The 19878-nt window shown below is 39.9% G+C and overlaps 1 protein-coding gene across 7 annotated transcripts in view; it reads right to left on the bottom strand.

Moving 5' to 3' along the window:
• Positions 1–444: 444 nt before the first annotated feature.
• The window catches only part of LOC309602798 (transducin-like enhancer protein 4), a 99922-nt gene continuing 80488 nt past the window's right edge, over positions 445–19878 (bottom strand). For 6 of the 7 annotated variants that reach the window (XM_082336749.1, XM_082336750.1, XM_082336752.1 and 3 more), the window contains 12 exons: positions 15099–15218; positions 14490–14543; positions 13034–13186; positions 11646–11778; positions 11164–11357; positions 10897–10973; positions 6992–7241; positions 5658–5905; positions 4557–4704; positions 3789–3939; positions 3390–3466; positions 445–1711 (listed from right to left, as the gene is read on the bottom strand). In XM_082336749.1, the coding sequence (XP_082192875.1) occupies positions 1604–1711; positions 3390–3466; positions 3789–3939; positions 4557–4704; positions 5658–5905; positions 6992–7241; positions 10897–10973; positions 11164–11357; positions 11646–11778; positions 13034–13186; positions 14490–14543; positions 15099–15218 (1713 nt within the window). In that variant the 3' untranslated portion in view covers positions 445–1603. The remainder of the gene's footprint in view (positions 1712–3389; positions 3467–3788; positions 3940–4556; positions 4705–5657; positions 5906–6991; positions 7242–10896; positions 10974–11163; positions 11358–11645; positions 11779–13033; positions 13187–14489; positions 14544–15098; positions 15219–19878) is intronic. The other variant, XM_082336751.1, reaches the window with a different exon arrangement.

Below are 19878 nucleotides of genomic sequence, written 5' to 3'. Positions count from 1 at the left end.
TACTTATGTTTAATGCTTAAAAGTCTGAATGCACAAACAATAATCTACCATTATAGAAGTACTGGTGGTCAATACAATGCATTAGAACTATGTACAATGACACAGTTTAGTATCAAAATCTTTCTACAATGTAGAGTATTACGAAACTGTTAATGACATCAAACACTAAGCACTTAAGACACCATTTTTTGCTACCACATTTGGAACTTCAATGAACAGTCCATTTTAACTTGCAGCATCAATCCATTTCTAGTATGAAATTAAGTAATTTTCTACTTATACAATAAGATTTATCTACACGGGTCTTTTGATTTTGATCCATAGCAGCAAAGGCACTGTACATCAGCAGATCCACAGACTTAAAGATTTTTTTTTAAAGCATTCAAAAAAAAAAGTCACAGATCATAGTTTAACAGCAACAACAACAACATAAAAAGATAACACGTTGTCTCTGGCACAATGGCTCAGTCTGCGTCCGTTTTAGGGACATCCAATCAAGACTTGGATTGAACTGCTGGCGAACAAAGCAAGTCCTTATCCCAATGAGAATCCATTCCTTTTTGTATGTCGGAATGAGTACTCTTGTAAATCCTACCTCGGAGGTCATTGCTTTTGTAGTTTGTATATTGGTAGGCATCCATTCTTATTTCAGTGCAGTTTCCAAAGAACATATCAAATATTTTTCATAATCTCTTGTAATTGAAAAATTGCCCAAAGACACATATCCCCATTTTCAAGGAAACATTGCAAAAGTTTCCAGAAGTAACAAAGGTGATTCTTTGAGGCAACTTATTGTACTCTCTACAATATAACAAAGAGAGGTGTTTATATTAAAAAACCTAGCTTGACACCAAAATGCTTTATGTTTATCAACAGAAAAGCATTGAGAACAAATCTGTACACAAGATGCTATATTAACATTGCAAATATATAAATTAGCACATTCTTACTTAAAGTGAATTTAATTTAGATGTGAATTGAATTTGCCATTCATCACAGGCATGTAGATTACTGGCTACAGTTTGCAATTTCCTAAGTTTCCAAGACTGTCTAAAATAGTTAAGATACAGCATCTTCCCACCAAATAATTATACTGTAATAACACTTAGAGGTCTCATCCAAGAACAGGACTAAAAAATATAACAAAGTTTATTTTTTTAAATAGAAACTACAAGTCTATTTAGTGTAACTTTAACTATCTCCTGAACATCCTTCTCCAAGATCCCCAATTCATCCACCTGCAAAAACACAAAGTATACAATGCACCTTTCAAACTAAAGCCGGGCCAGACAGCTTTATTTAGTCAGTTCATTGTTAGAAAGCCTTCTTTAAACAAAATAAATACATTACAGCTATAATACATAATTAAAGAGTCAAGCTCACTGTTAAGTATGCTTATTCCATCTTCTTCCAAGTAGATATCTGACAATTTGGTATCACAAGTTCTTAATGAGCATTCACAAATCAATAGCAAGTTAAGAAGGTAAAAATAAATTCCACAACTGTGATGAGCATTTAATTTCTCAGTTTAGAAAGAAAAAAAAAAAAGGAATATACAGCAAAGTGCTAGGAGAAGGAGTTCTGTCTGCATTCAGATTTGTCTCTAATAAATAACTTCATAGACTGTAGCTTTCTTGTCCCCAGAGCCAGTGACAATGTATTTGTCATCCACAGAGATATCACAGCTAAGCACAGATGAGGATTCTTTGGACTACAAGGAGGAGAAAAAAAAAAAAAAGAAAAAAGAAGAAAATTATGTCTTTCCAATCCTTCAATCCAGAAGGGCTTGAAGATTAATTGAAAGAGTTTATAGAGAGGGAATACACCGCAAGCTGATTTAAATATCAGTACCATAGTGGCAGCTTTTGTTACAAGACTGTTTCTCCAAACTTGTTCCACCTAAAGCTCTATGGCAACAAAAACCAGCAGCGGAAAGGGAAATGAATGTTATGGACCTAGAGATAATCAATCAATCAATCAAATACAAAGAATCAGTCCTTTCTATACACTTTACAAGCAATGAGCATTTATTAATATTTTATAAGTCAGCTTGTGCATAAAAATGAATGAAAAGCCATCTTCTTCTTCCCTCCTTTTTTTGTTGTAAACCAGAAATCCATATGGAGAAGCACTACAAAGCCCTACCCACCCACAGGTATGAAACAAAGAGACTCCGCAGAAGTAACTGTATCTCCTCTCACTATCTCCCCAACACAGGAGACAAAAGCCTTGCACAAAGGAATTTACATTATCAGGGAGGATGAAAATATGAAAAGATACTGTGGTGGAATAGGATGCGCAACAGCGTATAGCAGGTGAATGGGAGACAGGATACATCAGGATGCAGTAGCTGTCGCTCCCAGCTTTTCTGTCTTTTCTGAGATGATGTGTACGTATTGTCACATTTTACTTGCTGTTTTAGTGCATGTTTTCTTTACATAACATATGTCCACATTCTTTTCTGCCCGACACTGCAAGAGCTAAACACTTCCCAATCATGCCAAGTTTTTGCCAAGAAACCTTCGCTGCACTGCACAGGAAGTTTCTTTCTCTACCCCTCATTAAGAAACCTGGACTGGGGTTTTAACATCATTTTTAAGGGAGATGTGTTCTTGTTAGGACAATTTGGGCTTTCTGTAGGAGGTGGTTCCGGAGCTGAATAGCCTCCACTGAGAAAACTCAGACGTCAGCTTTCTCATGTCAAGGCAAACTGCGCTGTCTCCAAAGGCAGAGACATGGCAGGTATCAGCACAGGTGAGACCTGACCATTTAAACCGGAATGCCAGTTAACTTAATTCAAGAAATTCCTAGCCTAGGGGTACCTGTAGGTAAAAGAGAAGGACATGCCAAAAATCCCACTTTTCTTTAATTGCACTGAAGTGCCATTAAAATTAGGCACAGACGGATTAAAGACTATAGAAAGGTTACAACTGCCAATTACACTCCACTGGGCTCCCTCCATAAGGATACAGTCTTCAGCTCAGGAGTCTGCCTGTCCAATCCACCGACTTTACACATCTCATTCAAGAAAAATATATGTGTTGACTATGACTCTCACTAGTTGAGCTACATTTTGGACCTTCAGTGAATGCTCACCTAATGCCATGACTTGGGTACTGCATTACAGCAATACACACAAGAAGGTGATGAAGAAGGGTATTAAAAACAATTTCGGATTAAAGGGCTACTTTATTGTAAGAGCTAAATTACTCAAATGTTAGAAAGGACAAAAGCATATCTCTCTTTAATTACAGACCAAGTCTTAAAGGAACATAGTAATTAGACAAGAATTTCCATTTAAAAACTCCTTAAGCTAATGACAGACCCTGAGATGTGCAGCTCTACTGCACTGTAATGTATGCGGAAAGTAGCTTTTAGGAGATTATTACCTGGAATATACTGGCTCCATAAGGTGTTCTCCAGGCATTAAGAAGATTATCTTTTCCAGTGCTTACAAACCATTTGCCTGCAACAGATTGTTTAAACGTTATTGTTGCATTTTTTTTCAAGGAATGCACCCCAAGAAACAGATTAATCGTAAAACCAATGCATTCACACATTAATGGAAAACACATCCAAAGAACAGTCACATTTTCATCTGTTCGCACTACAATGTTCAATCACAACATAAGCAGTTCACACAAAAAAGCAGTTACATAGAATTTTTAAAATAATTTTAATACTTAAATTTAACATCTAATTTTTAACTATACCCCTAATTTCATTTAAAGGCAATCTTGACTGAATTTATGAAGAGGGAAAACACCAGCATAGAAAGATTTGCTTACCACAGTGAGCAAATTTGAGCGACAACACACAGCTCTCATGAAGATGCAGCTGATACTTGTCTGGCTTAGTAACATGCAGCACCTCAACATTACTGTTTTCCATTCCTACCGCCAACCACTCACCAGTTGGACAATAACCCAGCGAGAAGATCTGGAATTAGCATAGCACATGCTTCAATCAGTAAAGGAATGAGCTACAGATATTCAAAACCAGCTCTTGCTACACTGTTAACGCTACGCAAAACCACATTTTGGTCTACTACAGTTTTAAAAATATGATAATCCAATTACTATAGTAATAAAGATAAATAAGTTCATGTAAACAAAGCTCAGTTAAAACTGTAATAATAAAGCACTGAATCAAGCTGTAAAAGTTAATGTCCTAGTTTATCTGACAGCATTTAAATATACTTCCATGAAATATTTTCGAACAAGAATCTACAGAAACGGGAACAGATTACACACAGGAACACTTTAATCTGGCATTTCTTTTATAAAAAGGATTCTCCACTACTCTCATGGAAGAAGTACTAATCTGTCAAATAGTCATAATCCAGAAAGATGTTTAGCTGCCACATTAATTAAAAAAAAAAAAAAAAGTGTGAGACCAAGTGAAAAATTCTTTGGAGTTCTCGTTGAGCCTGCTTTATTTGCTTAAAAAAAAAATAAAACAAAAAAACCCAAAAAAACAACCCAAAACCCAAAAGTGCTTATTTTAGAAAACCATGACAGATTTTTCTTAACATGCCAAAGCTTCTGAGATTGAACCTGTGACGTGAAGTCATGTTGCTGTAGCTGTCTCCCTTCTCTGAGATCCCAGGATCTGACTGTATTGTCCAAGCCTCCTGTCCATAGTTTGGTGCCATCATTAGAAATGTCAATACAGCTCGCTCCATCCGTGTGGCCCTGAAATTGCCTAAAGATATTGAGAGAAGATACGCATGTTCTCACACTGGAAAGAGTCGGTTCTGAGCATGTATACAAAATACCTCCTTTTTCTTTCAGTCCCTGACATGCAGCCATTAAAGACTACAGTAACGTAGATTCCAATAGCAATCTGAGATTAATATAAACTCTGGGACGACCACGTGAGTTTTGTGATGAATTGATGAAGCAATCAGGCCAGACAGCCAAGTGCTAATTTGATTTCAAAAAGCACACTTTACGAGTCAGATACTCTGGGGATCTTTGCTGCTGACTGTGTGATACCCACTACTCGATTCAAAATACCCCACTATGTAGCATGATCGTCAAAATTCCCTGAGTTTAAGAAGAATCTGCAGGTCACCAACAAAGCTGAAAAAAAAAAGGGCAGTCTAAATAGGAACATCAGGGACTAAAAGCCTGACTTTACATGCAATACTGATATATTACATATAACAACATACACACAGTACAGTGCACAGAGAAGCTCTGTATGACTGGCTCCTAGCTTACTGTACATCAGTGTTGAGCAGCAACCCATACTCCTAAGATGCTAAGTTTGCAATACAGTAATTTAAACACGTCTTTACCCAAGACATATTTGCTGGAGCACTGATTAAAGAGATTGGAGTGTGAGCACAGCGTATTGCATGGAAACAAAGAAAACCATCTGTTCAAAGAAACTACAGCAGTGTCAACACCAGCTGATCTTAGAAAATTATAGTTACGGGCTGCTCAACAGGCCTGGAATTATGAAACTCTCAACACCTATAAACAATTACATAGACTTTTGTCAAGGTATTACCACAGCTACTGCCTGGCAATGAAATACTGGAAGCAGCTATGCAGACACCGTGGAGAAAATAGCGTATGTACGCAGAAGAGCACGTAAGGCTGTGTCTAATTAATTCTTCACAACCTGATGATCCAGTTCTGTTGACCTACCTTACTAAAGTTTGGTTATGCAGATCCCACACTGCAATGTTCCCATCGCTACAGCAAGAGAAGCAGACCTTGGAATCAGGGCTGATAGCTAGAGCATAGCAAGCCGGAGCAGAAGATGTCAACTCTGCTTTGATGCGAGGAGTTGGAGCTGCCAGGTCCCAAATGGATAACGTGCTGGCTTCCCCACCAACAATCAGGGTGCGGCCATCGGGGAGCAATCTGCAGGAACGGATGTAGTTATCTCTGTTCTGTGGAGACAGAAGCCATCAAGAGATTACTCATGAGGAAAGGAAAACAGCATTAACATGAGAGCAGAAATCCATAAAAGTATTGTATTCCCTCCTGGTTTTAATGAGCCATTTATACTTATGACAATGATAAAGTGTATTAATGCCAGAAAATTACACGACATTAGGGAAGTACTTAAACTTGATCTACAAAATTCAGTAGTGAGAGATATTTAATCTTAATTAGCATCAAAACGCAAAGACCCGAACCCAGCCCAAAACAATTCAAGATAGCTGTATTCAACAGATTGTGTAGAAAGTTACATTTTCATACTCTGTTTATTTCAGCACATTAACCTCTCGGCATGGGGGAGTACCAAATTCCCTGCACACTCCCCCTCCCTTCTGTTCCAGTGAGACTTGCTGCCACCATCTAGAAGATGTCAGAGGAAAATATTTGGGCAATTTTCTTCATTTGTGTAGCAACTTGTGTAGCAATTCATTATATGTCTACATGTGCCGCACAGTTCTCATTTTACTGCCTCTGTAACAAGAAGCAACATCTTACCAAGAACTGCTAAATGACATGAGAAAAGTTGCTAACAATGGTTCATCTTGTTAGTACATTCAAATAATTTGTGAATAACACTCACGGATATTTTTAATTGTCACATTAAGACAGGACAACGCATTCACACACATACACAGACACAAAATATGTGACACAATCTTCAAATATTTTCAGAGAATACAGCTGCAAGACAGCAATTTTTAGCATGATAGGATATAAAGCTTTAAGATTGCTAAGAAATGTCAAAGTTTATAAACAATATTTGCTGTGCTGTCTTTGATCTTTCCCCCTACCAATACAATTTTAGGATATTAAAGATGTTTTGATTCATTGGGGGGAAAAAAGCCACAAGTACGACAAGGAACATACTTCAAACTCAGTTCTAAAAGAAACAAAATAATTACAAATGAAATATCAAGCTTTGATACCAATGGCAGCACTCAAATAGCCACTGTTTTTTATATCTTAGCGGTATCATTTCAATCTTAACACAACCTGCTATCTTCTTCCACTGTCGTATGCCACTGTTCACCTACCAGGCAGTCCAGCTGAGAGACGGGGCTCTTGTTCCCAGGGTGGCTGATGTCCCAGACTTTGACGCACCCTTTCCCACCCGTGTACACGTGTCTCGTGGGGTTGCTGATGGTAACTGCACATACAACTTCCCCATGGTTCAGAGTGTTGATCTGACGGGCATGGCGAGGGATTCCTGGACCAATGAGGGCATCAGGAGGGAAAGGAACCGGCTGCATCTGACCATCTGCACTTACATGAAATGAGTATGCTCTGACAGGGAAAAAAATGATAGGGGGTGATTTAAGAAGTTTTTCTTCAAGACTATTTAAGAAAACAGAATTAAAGGTATGTTTCCACTGGGGGCATTCAGACCGTACACTCAGCTCCTTTTGCAATCTTTAATCATGCAAAGAAGAAATTATTTATTTATCTATAGTGTGGCCCTCAAAGCATAAGCTTAGGTACTCTTCTTTTAACATGGAAACTCAAGCACCATCTACCAATCCAATGAGCTTTTACAACTCATGCAATGATGGTTTCTGGCATCAGTGAGGATACACGACACTACTCATGAACCTGGGACACAGGGAGACCACCACATGAAAAGAAGGGAAAGAAGGTCGGGTTATGGCCCCCTGGAAGACAGAAACAGTTGACTGTCTGCTGCAGAGCACAGCAGGTAGCGGAGTGCCAGAGGACATCTGGTTGCTCCCTTACTGACTCTAATGTGCAAACTTCAGCCGGACCGCTGCCAAGCTGCCCTGAACACACTGCAGGTCCCACACCCCTCAAGCAAAACTGTCCAGCACTGTACCTAAGGGTGCAGTGAAACCTCCACCGTAAAGGAGTTAAGTCCTCAAGGTACAGTTGCTGGCATCTGACATGACAGACCAGCAAAAACACACTGGAATTTTTTCCTTCTTTTGGCCTTGCTGTCTTCTTTCTTTTTTTTTTTGTGGACCTAACACAACTATTACAAATCCCAATTTCTCTTGCCAGAACCAGGGCTCTCACTGAGAAACAATGTGTTGTGTGACTGCCAGTTATGCCACCTGTGAATAACCTATCAACAGCTTCATCTCAAAATATTTTCCAGGGAGAATAGTTAGGTTGTGAAATTGTCTTGTTCTGAGATGCTACCTGACACATCACATCTATTACAAGAGCACAAACTTTATAAGAGGGTTCACCTACACATACCAAGGTATGCATAGCAAAGGCTTTAATTTCCTTAGACCTAAAAAATCATCATGGTACTGATGAAAAATCCATTGTCACAATGGTGGATGGGAAGAGCTTACAAAAAAAATAATTCCATGAGAATACTTAGGAAGATCACTTCCTTAATTGTTGCTTCAAAGTCACTGTAGAAGGCAGTCTTCAGAATTCAGCTATTGAATTTGTTATTTAAGATTCATAGTGCATTAACACTAGAACAACAATTTTCAGTGGGACAAAATGCAACTGCATTTTCACCTTTCTGCCCTGTTCCAGAGCTTTACGCACTCTTCCCATCCTGCGCTCTGTTTCTTGTTCTGGCAGATCTGAATGACAGGTCGTATCATTCTCCATTTTTTAACATTAAACACATTCAGGAAAGGGTAGGACAGATTTCTGTGGTTGTCAGAAGCAGCAAACTGCCTATATGAGTAGAATTAGGATTTGATTACCACCACAGAAATCTGAAATATCTTCCTCGTTATCTCCCTAATTCCTGTTTGCTGCAGTAAGGTACTGAAAAAAGCAGCTGATGGTTACCTGAAATCTCTAACAAAACAAGTGGAACTTCATTATCATCTTTTCTGATTTCTGTATGCAGTCACCCTCTGCAAAGCCATGTTGAGCACTGAGTGTATGATACTTTTATCAGTCAAAGTGATTTTTAGCATGCTTATGAAGTACCCAGAGAATATATTTTAACAATTACAGAAATAAAGCTTAGATCTGGAATGATCTGTGACTACATTATTCTCACTCTATTCACTACTCCATGCCAGCACATGTGATTAAACTGTTGCTTTGTTGCTTGGTTTGGTTTTGTGGTGGTTGAGTGTTTGTTTTTTTTTTTTTTCACTCTGAGAACTAACACCACATGTTGCTTATTTGAAGTACTCTAAATATCTTACAAATATCTGACACTATAAACACCTGGCGAGAACTTTTTTCTTCTTTTCACATTAGCTACCTTTTCTATTTATATATTGTACAATCCTCAGCATTTTGACATATCTCCAAAGTGAAAACAGAGTTATTAGGGGACAGATCCCTGATGTGCCACACACTGCCTGCTCCATTTCAACAGACACTCAGTAGCGTGGAGAATTTACACAACTTTCGCTCTAAGGGAAGAGGAAGAGTAAATGAGAAAGCAACAATCCTGAATGATAGCTGTGAAAAGTACCGCACTTAAGATGAAGAAAAATCAATGCAATCATGCTAAAACAACCACAGATTTCAAAGGTTTCAGGCCCTACAGCAGACAAATGACAGTTACATTTAAATGTTTCAAACAGTCATCAATATGTCAACAACATTCAAAAGCCTTGGAGATGCACCAGAATTGAACTGGTTTGATTTCAGTTTGCCTCACGTTTTATTCCCCCCACCTCTAACATGAGTGAGATGTGAGCAGGGAGGGCTCTGCACGCCTTATATTGCTGTTTCTCAGACCACAGCAAGCAAAGCCTGGTAGAGCCGGTCACCCTTCCTTCTGGGCGACTGACTCCACCAAGGATGAACTTGAACCCAGCGAACATTTGAACATTATGTCAAGACATTTCTAAGTGCCTGCTGCATGCGTGGGATGAAAATCTGTGCCCCGCAGAATTTTTAATGCAAGCAGCTGGTCCAGAAGCTGCTGCACACCAATTTCCAAACTCGCCTTACAGAGCCACTTACCAGGGCAGCGCAACTAGCGAAAGGTCAACTTGAGGTGGTAACTAGCATGTGACATCTGAGAGAGCTGGACATGGTTTATTATTTGCGTGACACGTTACGTACAAGAGGAGTTACAGGCACTAGGACTGATTGCTTGTCACCACGATATGTTATTAATCCTGCATGTCCGCAAGCTCACTGGCAGGTTAAGCATATAAATTTATTCGCATGCATGCAAGTGTGTGACTACCCCCAACCACTCCTCCACAAACATGTTCATACATACAAGAGTGAGAGAAGGAATGGCACAAACATCCCCCGCCCTTCAAACTCTCCAGTATTAGCTGGTCACAATTTCCCGCAAGTGTCACACAAGAAGTGGAACTTGAAGACCCTTACATAAAATCTGGATCAATATGGTTTGCATCACTGTTTTATTTTTTCCCCTCTCTAACTCAAGAGGGATGTGAGCAGAGAGTTCTTCATCTGTATAATTCTTCTTCCGAGGCTCACAAGTGAAGCCTGGTAGAGCAGGTCACCTTTTATGGTCAGTTCCATCAAGAATAAATTTGAACATTATGATACAATAATTCTTTCCAGTATTTTCCATCAAACAAAACATTTCAGTGTTCCTTTCTCTGCACTCTGTTGTTTATAGCAGCTGATAAGTTTGCAAGTAATTGCAAGGCTTTTGTGAGAAGCAGAGTCCAGTAGAGATGGAAAGCTGAGATCCCATTCCAGTTTGCATTTCCATGTAAGACCAATCAGTCAGATTCAGCATGTAACACCTCGAAATTCAGCTCCTTTTTCCATTTATTTCTGTCTCCTTTACTCTATACCACCCAGACCTTGTCAGCTGCTATTAGTCTTTAAAACAAATTTACAAATGCAACTTTAAGATTACACAGTGTTTCTCCTGCCCTTGCCAAATAGCTGTATTTATTCCTATTCACACAATAGTTTTCAGTAGCTACGGGGAATTCCAACTAGCAAGGGAACACAACTTCAACAGATGACTGACTTTTAAAGTTGAATATTTGATACTCACGGTTTTCCTCCTGGGATGCCTGTGAGATTGGGAGGGATGCCTGGGACTCTCATGTGATGATGTGGATCAAAACCAACCTATAGTTTTCCCCAAGCAACACAAAAAGTTGTATTAAAGATGGAGTTAGGCAAAGGAAGACTGTTTAATTCATGTTCTCCATAGCATAATCCCCAAATTACAAAGAGACTGAACTAGATTTAACCCCGCAGGTCTTCCATTTAATATAAACTGCTCTCAACACTAAATACACTAGCGGCAAACGCTTACCACTGGAGACCTCCCGTAAGCTGCTGCTGCTGCTGCTGCTGCAGCTGCTGCACTCATTTGAGGGGAAATATTGTGTAGACCGGCGTAGGCAGCTCCGGGGCTGGTCAGCTCCCCGTTCATACCAGCATGTGGCACAATCCCAAACGGAGTAGGATAAGGACACGGCACAGCCATAGGTGTCCTTAAACCTGAAGCTATTAAGGGGAAAAAAAGAGAGAAGTCACATAACCAGCTCAGGCCCATGAGATGAAATGTAAGTTTGGCAAATAGTTTTTTATATATATGTGAATATATATACATATATATATACACACACACACACACACACACACACATACACGCTGTACTAAAGTGCTAAAGAACCAGCTCAGCATCCAGTTTAAGCAGCTGTAATATACTGCCTCGTCATTGTAGATTTAAAGGGAGTGTAGTTAGGGACAAGTGGCCACCGTTTCACACCATCTAAATATACAGACACTAACCTAGCGGGTCCACACCTGGGGGTTTGCCAGGCACTGGCCTCAGTCCGGGAGTGGAGTTGCTGCCTGGAGTTGGTGCATCAGTCCGTGGAGTTGGGGTATTTGATTTAGACACAGGAGTGGTAGATTTCTCATTCTAATGAACAAAAAGGAAAAAGGAAGACAGTTTGTTAGTTATTTTACTTTTTTAGCTAGCAGTTGGACAGAGAGCTGAGGACAACCAGAGTGTGTGTGATATTTAGCTTTTGGGTTTGGGTTTCAACAGTCCCTGATAATGAAGAGAAGCTGCAGAGACACTGAAAAAGATGGAATGGCTTTGAGAATTAACTACAGCCTTCACAGCTTTCCTCATCAGGGGCATCTGTATGATTCAGAATGAGGTCCATGACTCCAAATCATCGCCATCTGACAATTACATTGGCAGCATATGTGAAATCTGTTGGTGGTCTCACTCTGCTCATGGTGGACCTGCTCCCATTACAATTCTGAGTTTCTGTGAGAGGCCACCGCTGGCTGGACAAGAAGAGCAGAAAAAAAACCCACAACTGACCAACAACTCATGCCCAAATGTGGTGCTGGAAACACAGGACAGAGACAGGGACAGTCAGGAACTGTGCAGTGCTGCTCTTGTGACAAGCTTCTTCATCAGACAAACCACTGACTCCTGGGTCTGAACCTGTCATTCCATCACCCTTCCTGAGCACTACATTCACTTTAAGCTTTCTTTTATTTATTTTATTTCTTTAAATAATTGCGTACCCTGACCTGTGAAGAACTGCGAGGGGAGTTACTGTGCAGCTCAGGAAGGTGATTAACTGTGGTCACAAACAGGAAAGGAAAGAACGCCCCCGGCTTGCAGGCAGCTCTTTTTTTTTTTTTTTTTGCATTGTGATTTGCGATGCAAGTCAAGGAAGGCTCTTGTAAATGACAGATTACTTTTTAGATAGAAAATAAAAATTATTGTTGTTGTATATGGCCCGGTAATTCAAACAAAGCTAACAACCAAATCACATCCAAGCAGGGAACCGAATTTGCTATAAACCGCAGTACAGGAAAACAGCTCAAGGAACCCCTGTGTACTCTTATTTATTCTCAGAATGACAGTTTTTCATATGGGGGAGGTGAAAAACATCTCTCAGCACAGCACATCTATCATCTACCCACACCACCAGTGAAAATAACCTCTTCCTATCCCAAAAAAAGGCTGTGGACTTTCTCATTATTTTACTAAATTCCCTTGAAGAGATAAACTAAACAAATTTTAAACTAATGCTTCATAGTGCTTTACTGATAGCTGCGGAAATCCAAATTGTGTCCAGACAGAAACCATAAGCAGGGTAAGCATGTGTTTAAGCATATGATCATGGGTCAGGAGATTTTAAAGCACTTACAAGGCTAAGTTCTTTGGATTTGGAGGAAGGAGTACTGCTGGAGGATGCAATAGACGCCGGACTAATTGGTGCATCTTTCTTCAGCAGTCGAGTCTTGTCCAAGCCATTCTCCCGTGGAGAGTGTGCTGGGCTCCCCCGGGGAGAGGAAGGATCCTAAACATCAGTAACATGGGTTAGTATAAAAACTTCATACTAGCCACTAGTGCTTGTCTTGAGCAATTCTCACTTTAGAATGAAGATCTGTCATAAAAAGTGACTTCTTTCTTCAATCCTTAATTGATTTAGCTGATAAAATTGTAAGATCAAGATGGATACTGAAAGACAACTTTTTTTTAAAAAAAGTCTTCAAATTTGATGCCATTAACCATGAAAAATAATGTTAAAAATCTATGGATATTGAAATATGCAAGTAAATCTCATTTGTCAGGTGAGAGACTGAAAAGGTTTGAGGCATGTGGCAGACCTGATAAAGTTCACAAATAAAGTCATGGCCAAAGTGAAAGAAAACACAGATACCGTTACAAGCTGCATCCTATCTGCTGCGCTACGCTGGCTTGAAATATCTCAAGCAGACTTTTGGTTCATACAAGAAACAAAAAGGTCCTTTGTAGAAATAAGGGTTACAGATCTGGACATGAGCCGACAATCCTGGACAGGAGCCAACAATGTGCGCTTGCAGCCCAGAAGGCCAACCGCATCTTGGGCTGCATCAAAAGAAGCGTGGCCAGCAGGGCGAGGGAGGTGATTCTGTCCCTCTACTCCGCTCTGGTGAGACCCCACCTGGAGTACTGCCTCCAGCTCTGGGGTCCCCAGCACAGGAAGGACATAGAGCTGTTGCAGTGGGTCCAGAGGAGGGCCACAACAATGATCAGAGGGATGGAGCACCTCTGCTATGAGGAAAGGCTGAGAGAGTTGGGGTTGTTCAGCCTGGAGAAGAGAAGGCTCCAGGGAGACCTTATTGCGGCCTTCCAATATACAAAGTGGGCCTTTAAGAAAGATGGGGACAAACTTTTTAGCAGGGCCTGTTGTGATAGGACAAGGAATAATGCTTTTAAACTAAAAGAGGGTAGATTCAGACTAGATACAAGGAAAAAATTTTTTTACAATGAGGGTGATGAAACACTGGAACAGGTTGCCCAGAGAGGTGGTAGATGCCCCATCCCTGAAAACATTCAAGGTCAAGTCAGACGGGGCTTTGAGCAACCTGATCTAGTTGAAGATGTTACCGCTCATTGCAGAGGGGGTTGGTCTAGATGACCTTTAAAGGTCCCTTCCAACCCAAAGCATTCTATGATTCTATTGGATTTGCATTCTAAAGAAAGATGACCTGACTGGATTCCCTCAGGCATTTCAAGCTGCTTTACGAAGGCAAAGGCTGTAATCTTATTCGTATACCCCATACACACAGAAACCACTGAAGACACCCCACCACCACTGTAACCACCATTGTGTATACCTCATTGGAAACGTCAACTACCAAGTTGTCATCACTCTTTTCGCCATCGCTGTCCTGCAATAACAAATCACAATGTGTTAAAAACATTTATTTAATATCCCAACGTCTCTTAACTACTAAGAAAAAATAAACCACTGAAATGCAAGGCTGCTCACAACTATGCAACATAGCATATACCTTTACCAATCTTTATGGGGTAATAAAATTATAATACTTAGGTCACCTATAGGGCTTCTCCTTAACAGGCTGCCACAGCTACAGCATTCTTCCCTGTTTTCACACTGGTGAACAAGGTAACAGGATGAAAATCCTCATCCAAAGTTTCATTGCACTGAGAAGCAGAGCAAAGCCAGAGTCCAGATCTACCAAGTCCCTGTCTAAGTAATGCTCAGTCCTCTTGTCACATGCCTTCCAGGTGCTCCGTATTTGTAGTGTTATAAGCACTATCAATCCTGCACACTGAAACCTTCTACCTAGCATAGATGTTAGAGGCAGGCAGTAAGAACCTGTTAAAAATTTGACCCTCAATTTTAAAATTAGTTATGTGTCAGCAATCAAGTGAAATTACAGAGGAACACTTAAGTTCGACAATGTAGACAATTTACTCACGTAACGAGCTGCTATTTCCTTCTCTTCTGTTTTCTGTTTTTTACTATCTGAAGAATAATCTGTTGAATTTCTGTGCTTTTCTGCTGTTCTGAAACTGGCTGAGGGAGATACAGAAGAGCTCTGCAGTCAGAGAAGAGACAGAGAAAATATCATCAGATGCTCATTCACAACAGTGGTTCATTTGTCACTATCCCTCAATATAACTTAACCTGATAATATGATTTGGAGTTGTTCTCACAGAGAGCACTTTGGGTTTTAATCAGTGATAGCTATCCAGCAAGAGTCTTGTATTAAAAGTGCACAATGCATTGCAACAGACACAGATAAGGCAATCAGCCGATGGATCACAGTTGCTATCTGCAGTGTAAATGGGATGAACGTAGACCTACTCTGGACCATTTTATGAGTACTGTGCACTGGCCTGGTTTTGGCTTGTTTCCTCTACAAATATGCAGGGTTAAATCAATACTTCTAGAAGAGGGGGGTGGGTGTGTATGTGTGTATGTTTGCCTGTGTAAATCAAGAAGAACAAAGTGGCTCAAGGTAAGTCACTTCGGCAAACATTTGAATGAAGATTTCCAGTAACGAAAGAAGCCAGAAACAGCTTCTGAACAGTCTCGCAGCAGGAAAGAACAGGGGAAAACACCTAAACTCATTTTATTTTGGCGCCTTTTACAACTATGGGCTGTGCCTGCAGTAGACAGAAACACAATGCAATGGCTCAGGGAGCCTCTTGCCATTCTGCAGACCTCGCTTAGTAATGATCCTTAAACAGCTCGCATATGGGAGAGGGGAGAAAGGACGATAATATGTACTTTATGCACTGTCATCCAACAATTCTGCTATACTCCTTTAAACAAGGAAGACGACATTTATCAACTCCTACCATATTTCCAAAGCTTGGTGGAGCCTGCGTCTTGGTATACAAAAAAAGGAAGTAATGAAAGATGCAAAGTTCCCTCTGGGATTGATTGCAGCAGCAGCAGCAGCTTTTGGCCCTAGTTCAAGAAAGCATTTAAGCATGCGCTAAACTTTATCTCACACTGAAGTCAACGGTTGTACGTACATAAGTAAGGATGTGTTCAGGCATTTTGCAGAATTGGAGCTGACAGGAATGAAGATGAAAGTAATTCTCAGGTGAAACCCTGCTGACTGTTTCCATCTTATATAAGGGGGGGGGGGGGGGAGAATAACAACCAAAGAATTCCTTTCTGCCGGATTTTACATCCTCCCATTCATCCAGAAACACTGGTTTTGGGGTTCTTCCTCCACACAATATGGACAGCTGTTATTCTGCATAAAACTATACAGCACAGCGATTTGATTTTGGGGTTTTCAGTGCACACCCCCCTAGGTTTATTTTATAGCTACTACCAGGAACACAAACCAAGAAATTAGCATTTACATTGTGCAACTTCTGTTCCATCGCTATTACTGAATTTCTTCTTTTCCTTAACTTATTACACCACAAACTTCTGGTAAGGATTAAGAACACTTAACCACAGAAGTTAAGCTGTGGTTGTTGCCCAAGTCACATGAGAAAACATTTCTCCCTGCTGGGACACTCAGGTCCTCCTTTCCACTTCTCTAAAATTTCCAATTCTTGTCAACAGCGGCTCAGATTACTGAGTGGCAGAATTTGCAAAAATCTTCCATCTTTTTGATTGGCAGTTGTTAATTACCCTCTAAGTACACTGAGTGGAAATAAAAATTTTTAAAACAAAGCTAGTGCTGAACAGACCTTGTGCCTTTCCCATCTGCCTGCATCTCTCTCTCTCCCTGACAGTATAAAATAGGTAGACCAGGATTTCCTATCCTGAGCAAATACATCTTAAAATTCATTCAATGATTTAGCTTTAAAGCAGACCATTAATCAACTATGACAGTATATGACACAAATTAAAAATGTTATTTTTTGCTCTGAAGAGACAACACATGTTAAGACATTTGGACACAGAAGTGGCAGTAGGCACAGAAGCCCTTAAAATAAAGGCCAAGTAGAAACGCAACATTAAATGAACTGACGGCTTGAAAAATGTATTTGTTTACTGCAACGATATAGCACAGTCTTTTGCATAAGATTTTAATAGTATGCTCCTATTACATTTATATTCATTTACAATTTGGGAAGTAGAAGCTTGTAATGTGAATTCAATTCATTATTTCTCAACTTCACCCTACAGAAAGCAATTTGCTTTAAAACGAAGAAAAATAATCACCAGTAAACTACAAATTAGAGTGGTGTCTAAAGAATTAAACTACTGCACTTATTTAAATAGAAATATTTATTTTCACAAATTTGAAACCATATAGTTTCATTTTTCACAATCTAGTTAGCTATGTGCTATAGATACCATTTTAATCTTTGATTTCACTGCTTAATAAAGTAATAAATTAAAGCTCCCTACCAGAATGATAAAGTAGCTAATTAGCACTAGCACATAAAGGATGAGCACCACATTGGGCATTGGTGCAATGCACACTGCTTAATGGTTTCATTGCTTCAAAGATGGATCAGACCTGATACCAATATGAAAAGATCTTGCTGCAGTATCTCACCTGGTATTAGCAGAAAAGCAGAGACAACTCACTCACTGACAGCAGGCAGAATCTCATTTACCAAACTGAAATTTGGTCAGTGTACTAGGTCTAACATTATTTTGCCTCAAGAGTCAATTACTACAAGACAAATCTAAACATTCTCACTTTTAACTGTCCTACCCCTTTACTTGCATGTAGCCAGTCAAGCAATACGCCCGCAGGACTAGCTTCTTTTCCCTTCAACATGTAATGCACCTGCCACATAAAGATCTCTGACTCATGGGATCTCTGGTACTGGTGCTGACAGATCTAAATTTACCTCTTATGCTAAGTCATAAAGATATGTCATGTACATAGTCAATGAGCTATGGTCTAGTTCTTCCTATGGACCAAATGCCTACTATTTTCAGTGTGCCAAGGACAACATTATTTCCCATACTGAGTTCCCACTATTATTTGCAGTAGCTTTTCAGCCTATAAACGCTCGTAAGGAGCTATCTTCAGTGAGAAATACCGGGATGTAACAATGTCCTCACGGTTTCCACTGACATCAGATTCCTATATGTAATCCTGTACCCACCCACACCTTGGATCCTAAGTGTGCAAGTCTACATACTCCAAGAGAGGTCCTTACATTTTGTAGACTGTGGAAGAACACCTCCATCGAAGCACACTGTTTAGCTGTCAGACTCTGCCCTGTTCCTTGATTAAAACATCGGTGCTCTCCTAAGAGCTGCCTTTAAGAAGCTGGAATAGGATAGCTACTCGGAGAAATTAAGTGATTCAGCATTATGACTTGGCAGGCTGTAACTTAATGGGCCAGAGTCCTCATTTTAGTAACTATTAAAATTTATAGAGAAATAAAGTCTTTTCACACTGCTGTTTTCTTCAATAAAATGCATTAATCTACTAGAGAGTAGCATTTTCCTACTAACCAACACTGTGTTTGCTCGCGTATAATAATTAGATCAGACACATGAAAAAATACTCTTTGGTGAAAGTAGGTTATATTTAGTTTCTGTTTTAGCAAAATGTACTGGTTTTTCATATTCTGCTTCGGTAGAACATTTTTATTCATGTTAAATACACCACAAAATGCTGACAAAAAACAACTGAACATATACATTTATAGAAAGGCTGAGCACATTGCCTTGTTCACATAATTTGATTAAGCGGAACAGTGTGTTTCTAGTGCTGGACCCACAGTATCTTTTGCACTAGGCTGTAGAGCATGGCATGCTATGCTTCAGTCTCTGTTTTGGGCAGGGCTAACTGAAAAGATCTCCCACCACAAGGACCACTCTGTTTTCTCTCCAACATTGGCAGGGCACTGGTCCTCATGGAGTACCAGTGCCACACAGGTGCAAATTAAATGAACATAAGGAGGGCCATATAAGCCTCTTATGCAGCTGTAAAACTCTCACCGGTAACAGTGCCAACACCAGCGTGATTGCTATCCATTTAGGATGATTAATAATTCAAATTGCTTAGAAAAGAAAAAAAAAAAAAAAAAATCACCATTTTACCCCCAACTTCCACTGGAAGTTACTTGCATTACCATAGATGACTCACACTGTAACATGGCAGAAAAGAAATCAATATGGTCAGATTGCGCAGCCATCCAACTGCTCTCTAATCCTGCAAGCCCCAGCTCCCCGTATGCTAGCTCCTGCAGATAAAGACCTGGCCTGAGCAGACTAAGTTATAATTAAATGAAATCAGTGTTAAAAGTAATGACTACAGATGACAAGATGAAAAGCCCTCCCACATGATAAAGCTGGTAACTCTTTAAAGCATTCACGAATACGACCATTCCCCAGCGTACCCTTACTACTATGTCAAAATGATGTATTTGGAGTGTAATAATTAAAACAATAATTCCCAACAAAGTGGGAATTACGAGATAATTGACCATCCTGAAGTATTAAGCAAACTGCAGTAAAAGCCAAGGATGCTCAACACTAAGGTCAATTACGGTATAATTATCTGAATGACATTATTGCTGTTATAAAGTCTGTTGAAAGTATAAAAGAAACTATAAAATTGGATACAATACGCGTCACAGGGAAATGACCAGGCAGTAATGCTGCTTGGTTGACTGGTGCCAATGTTATAAACGGACATACCAGCACCGGAACTTGGATTCAGGCACTGCTCCAGGCTTGGGCTTGGAGCACTTAGCTCTCTAAGATAAAACCGTAGGCTTAAATCAGAAGTGCAGAGGGGAAGGGGGGGGGGG

The sequence above is a fragment of the Platalea leucorodia genome (assembly GCF_965183815.1).
Source record: "Platalea leucorodia genome assembly, chromosome: Z".
NCBI lineage: Eukaryota > Metazoa > Chordata > Aves > Pelecaniformes > Threskiornithidae > Platalea > Platalea leucorodia.
Note: the sequence above shows the minus strand (reverse complement) of the source record. Positions and strands in the feature narration are given on the sequence as shown.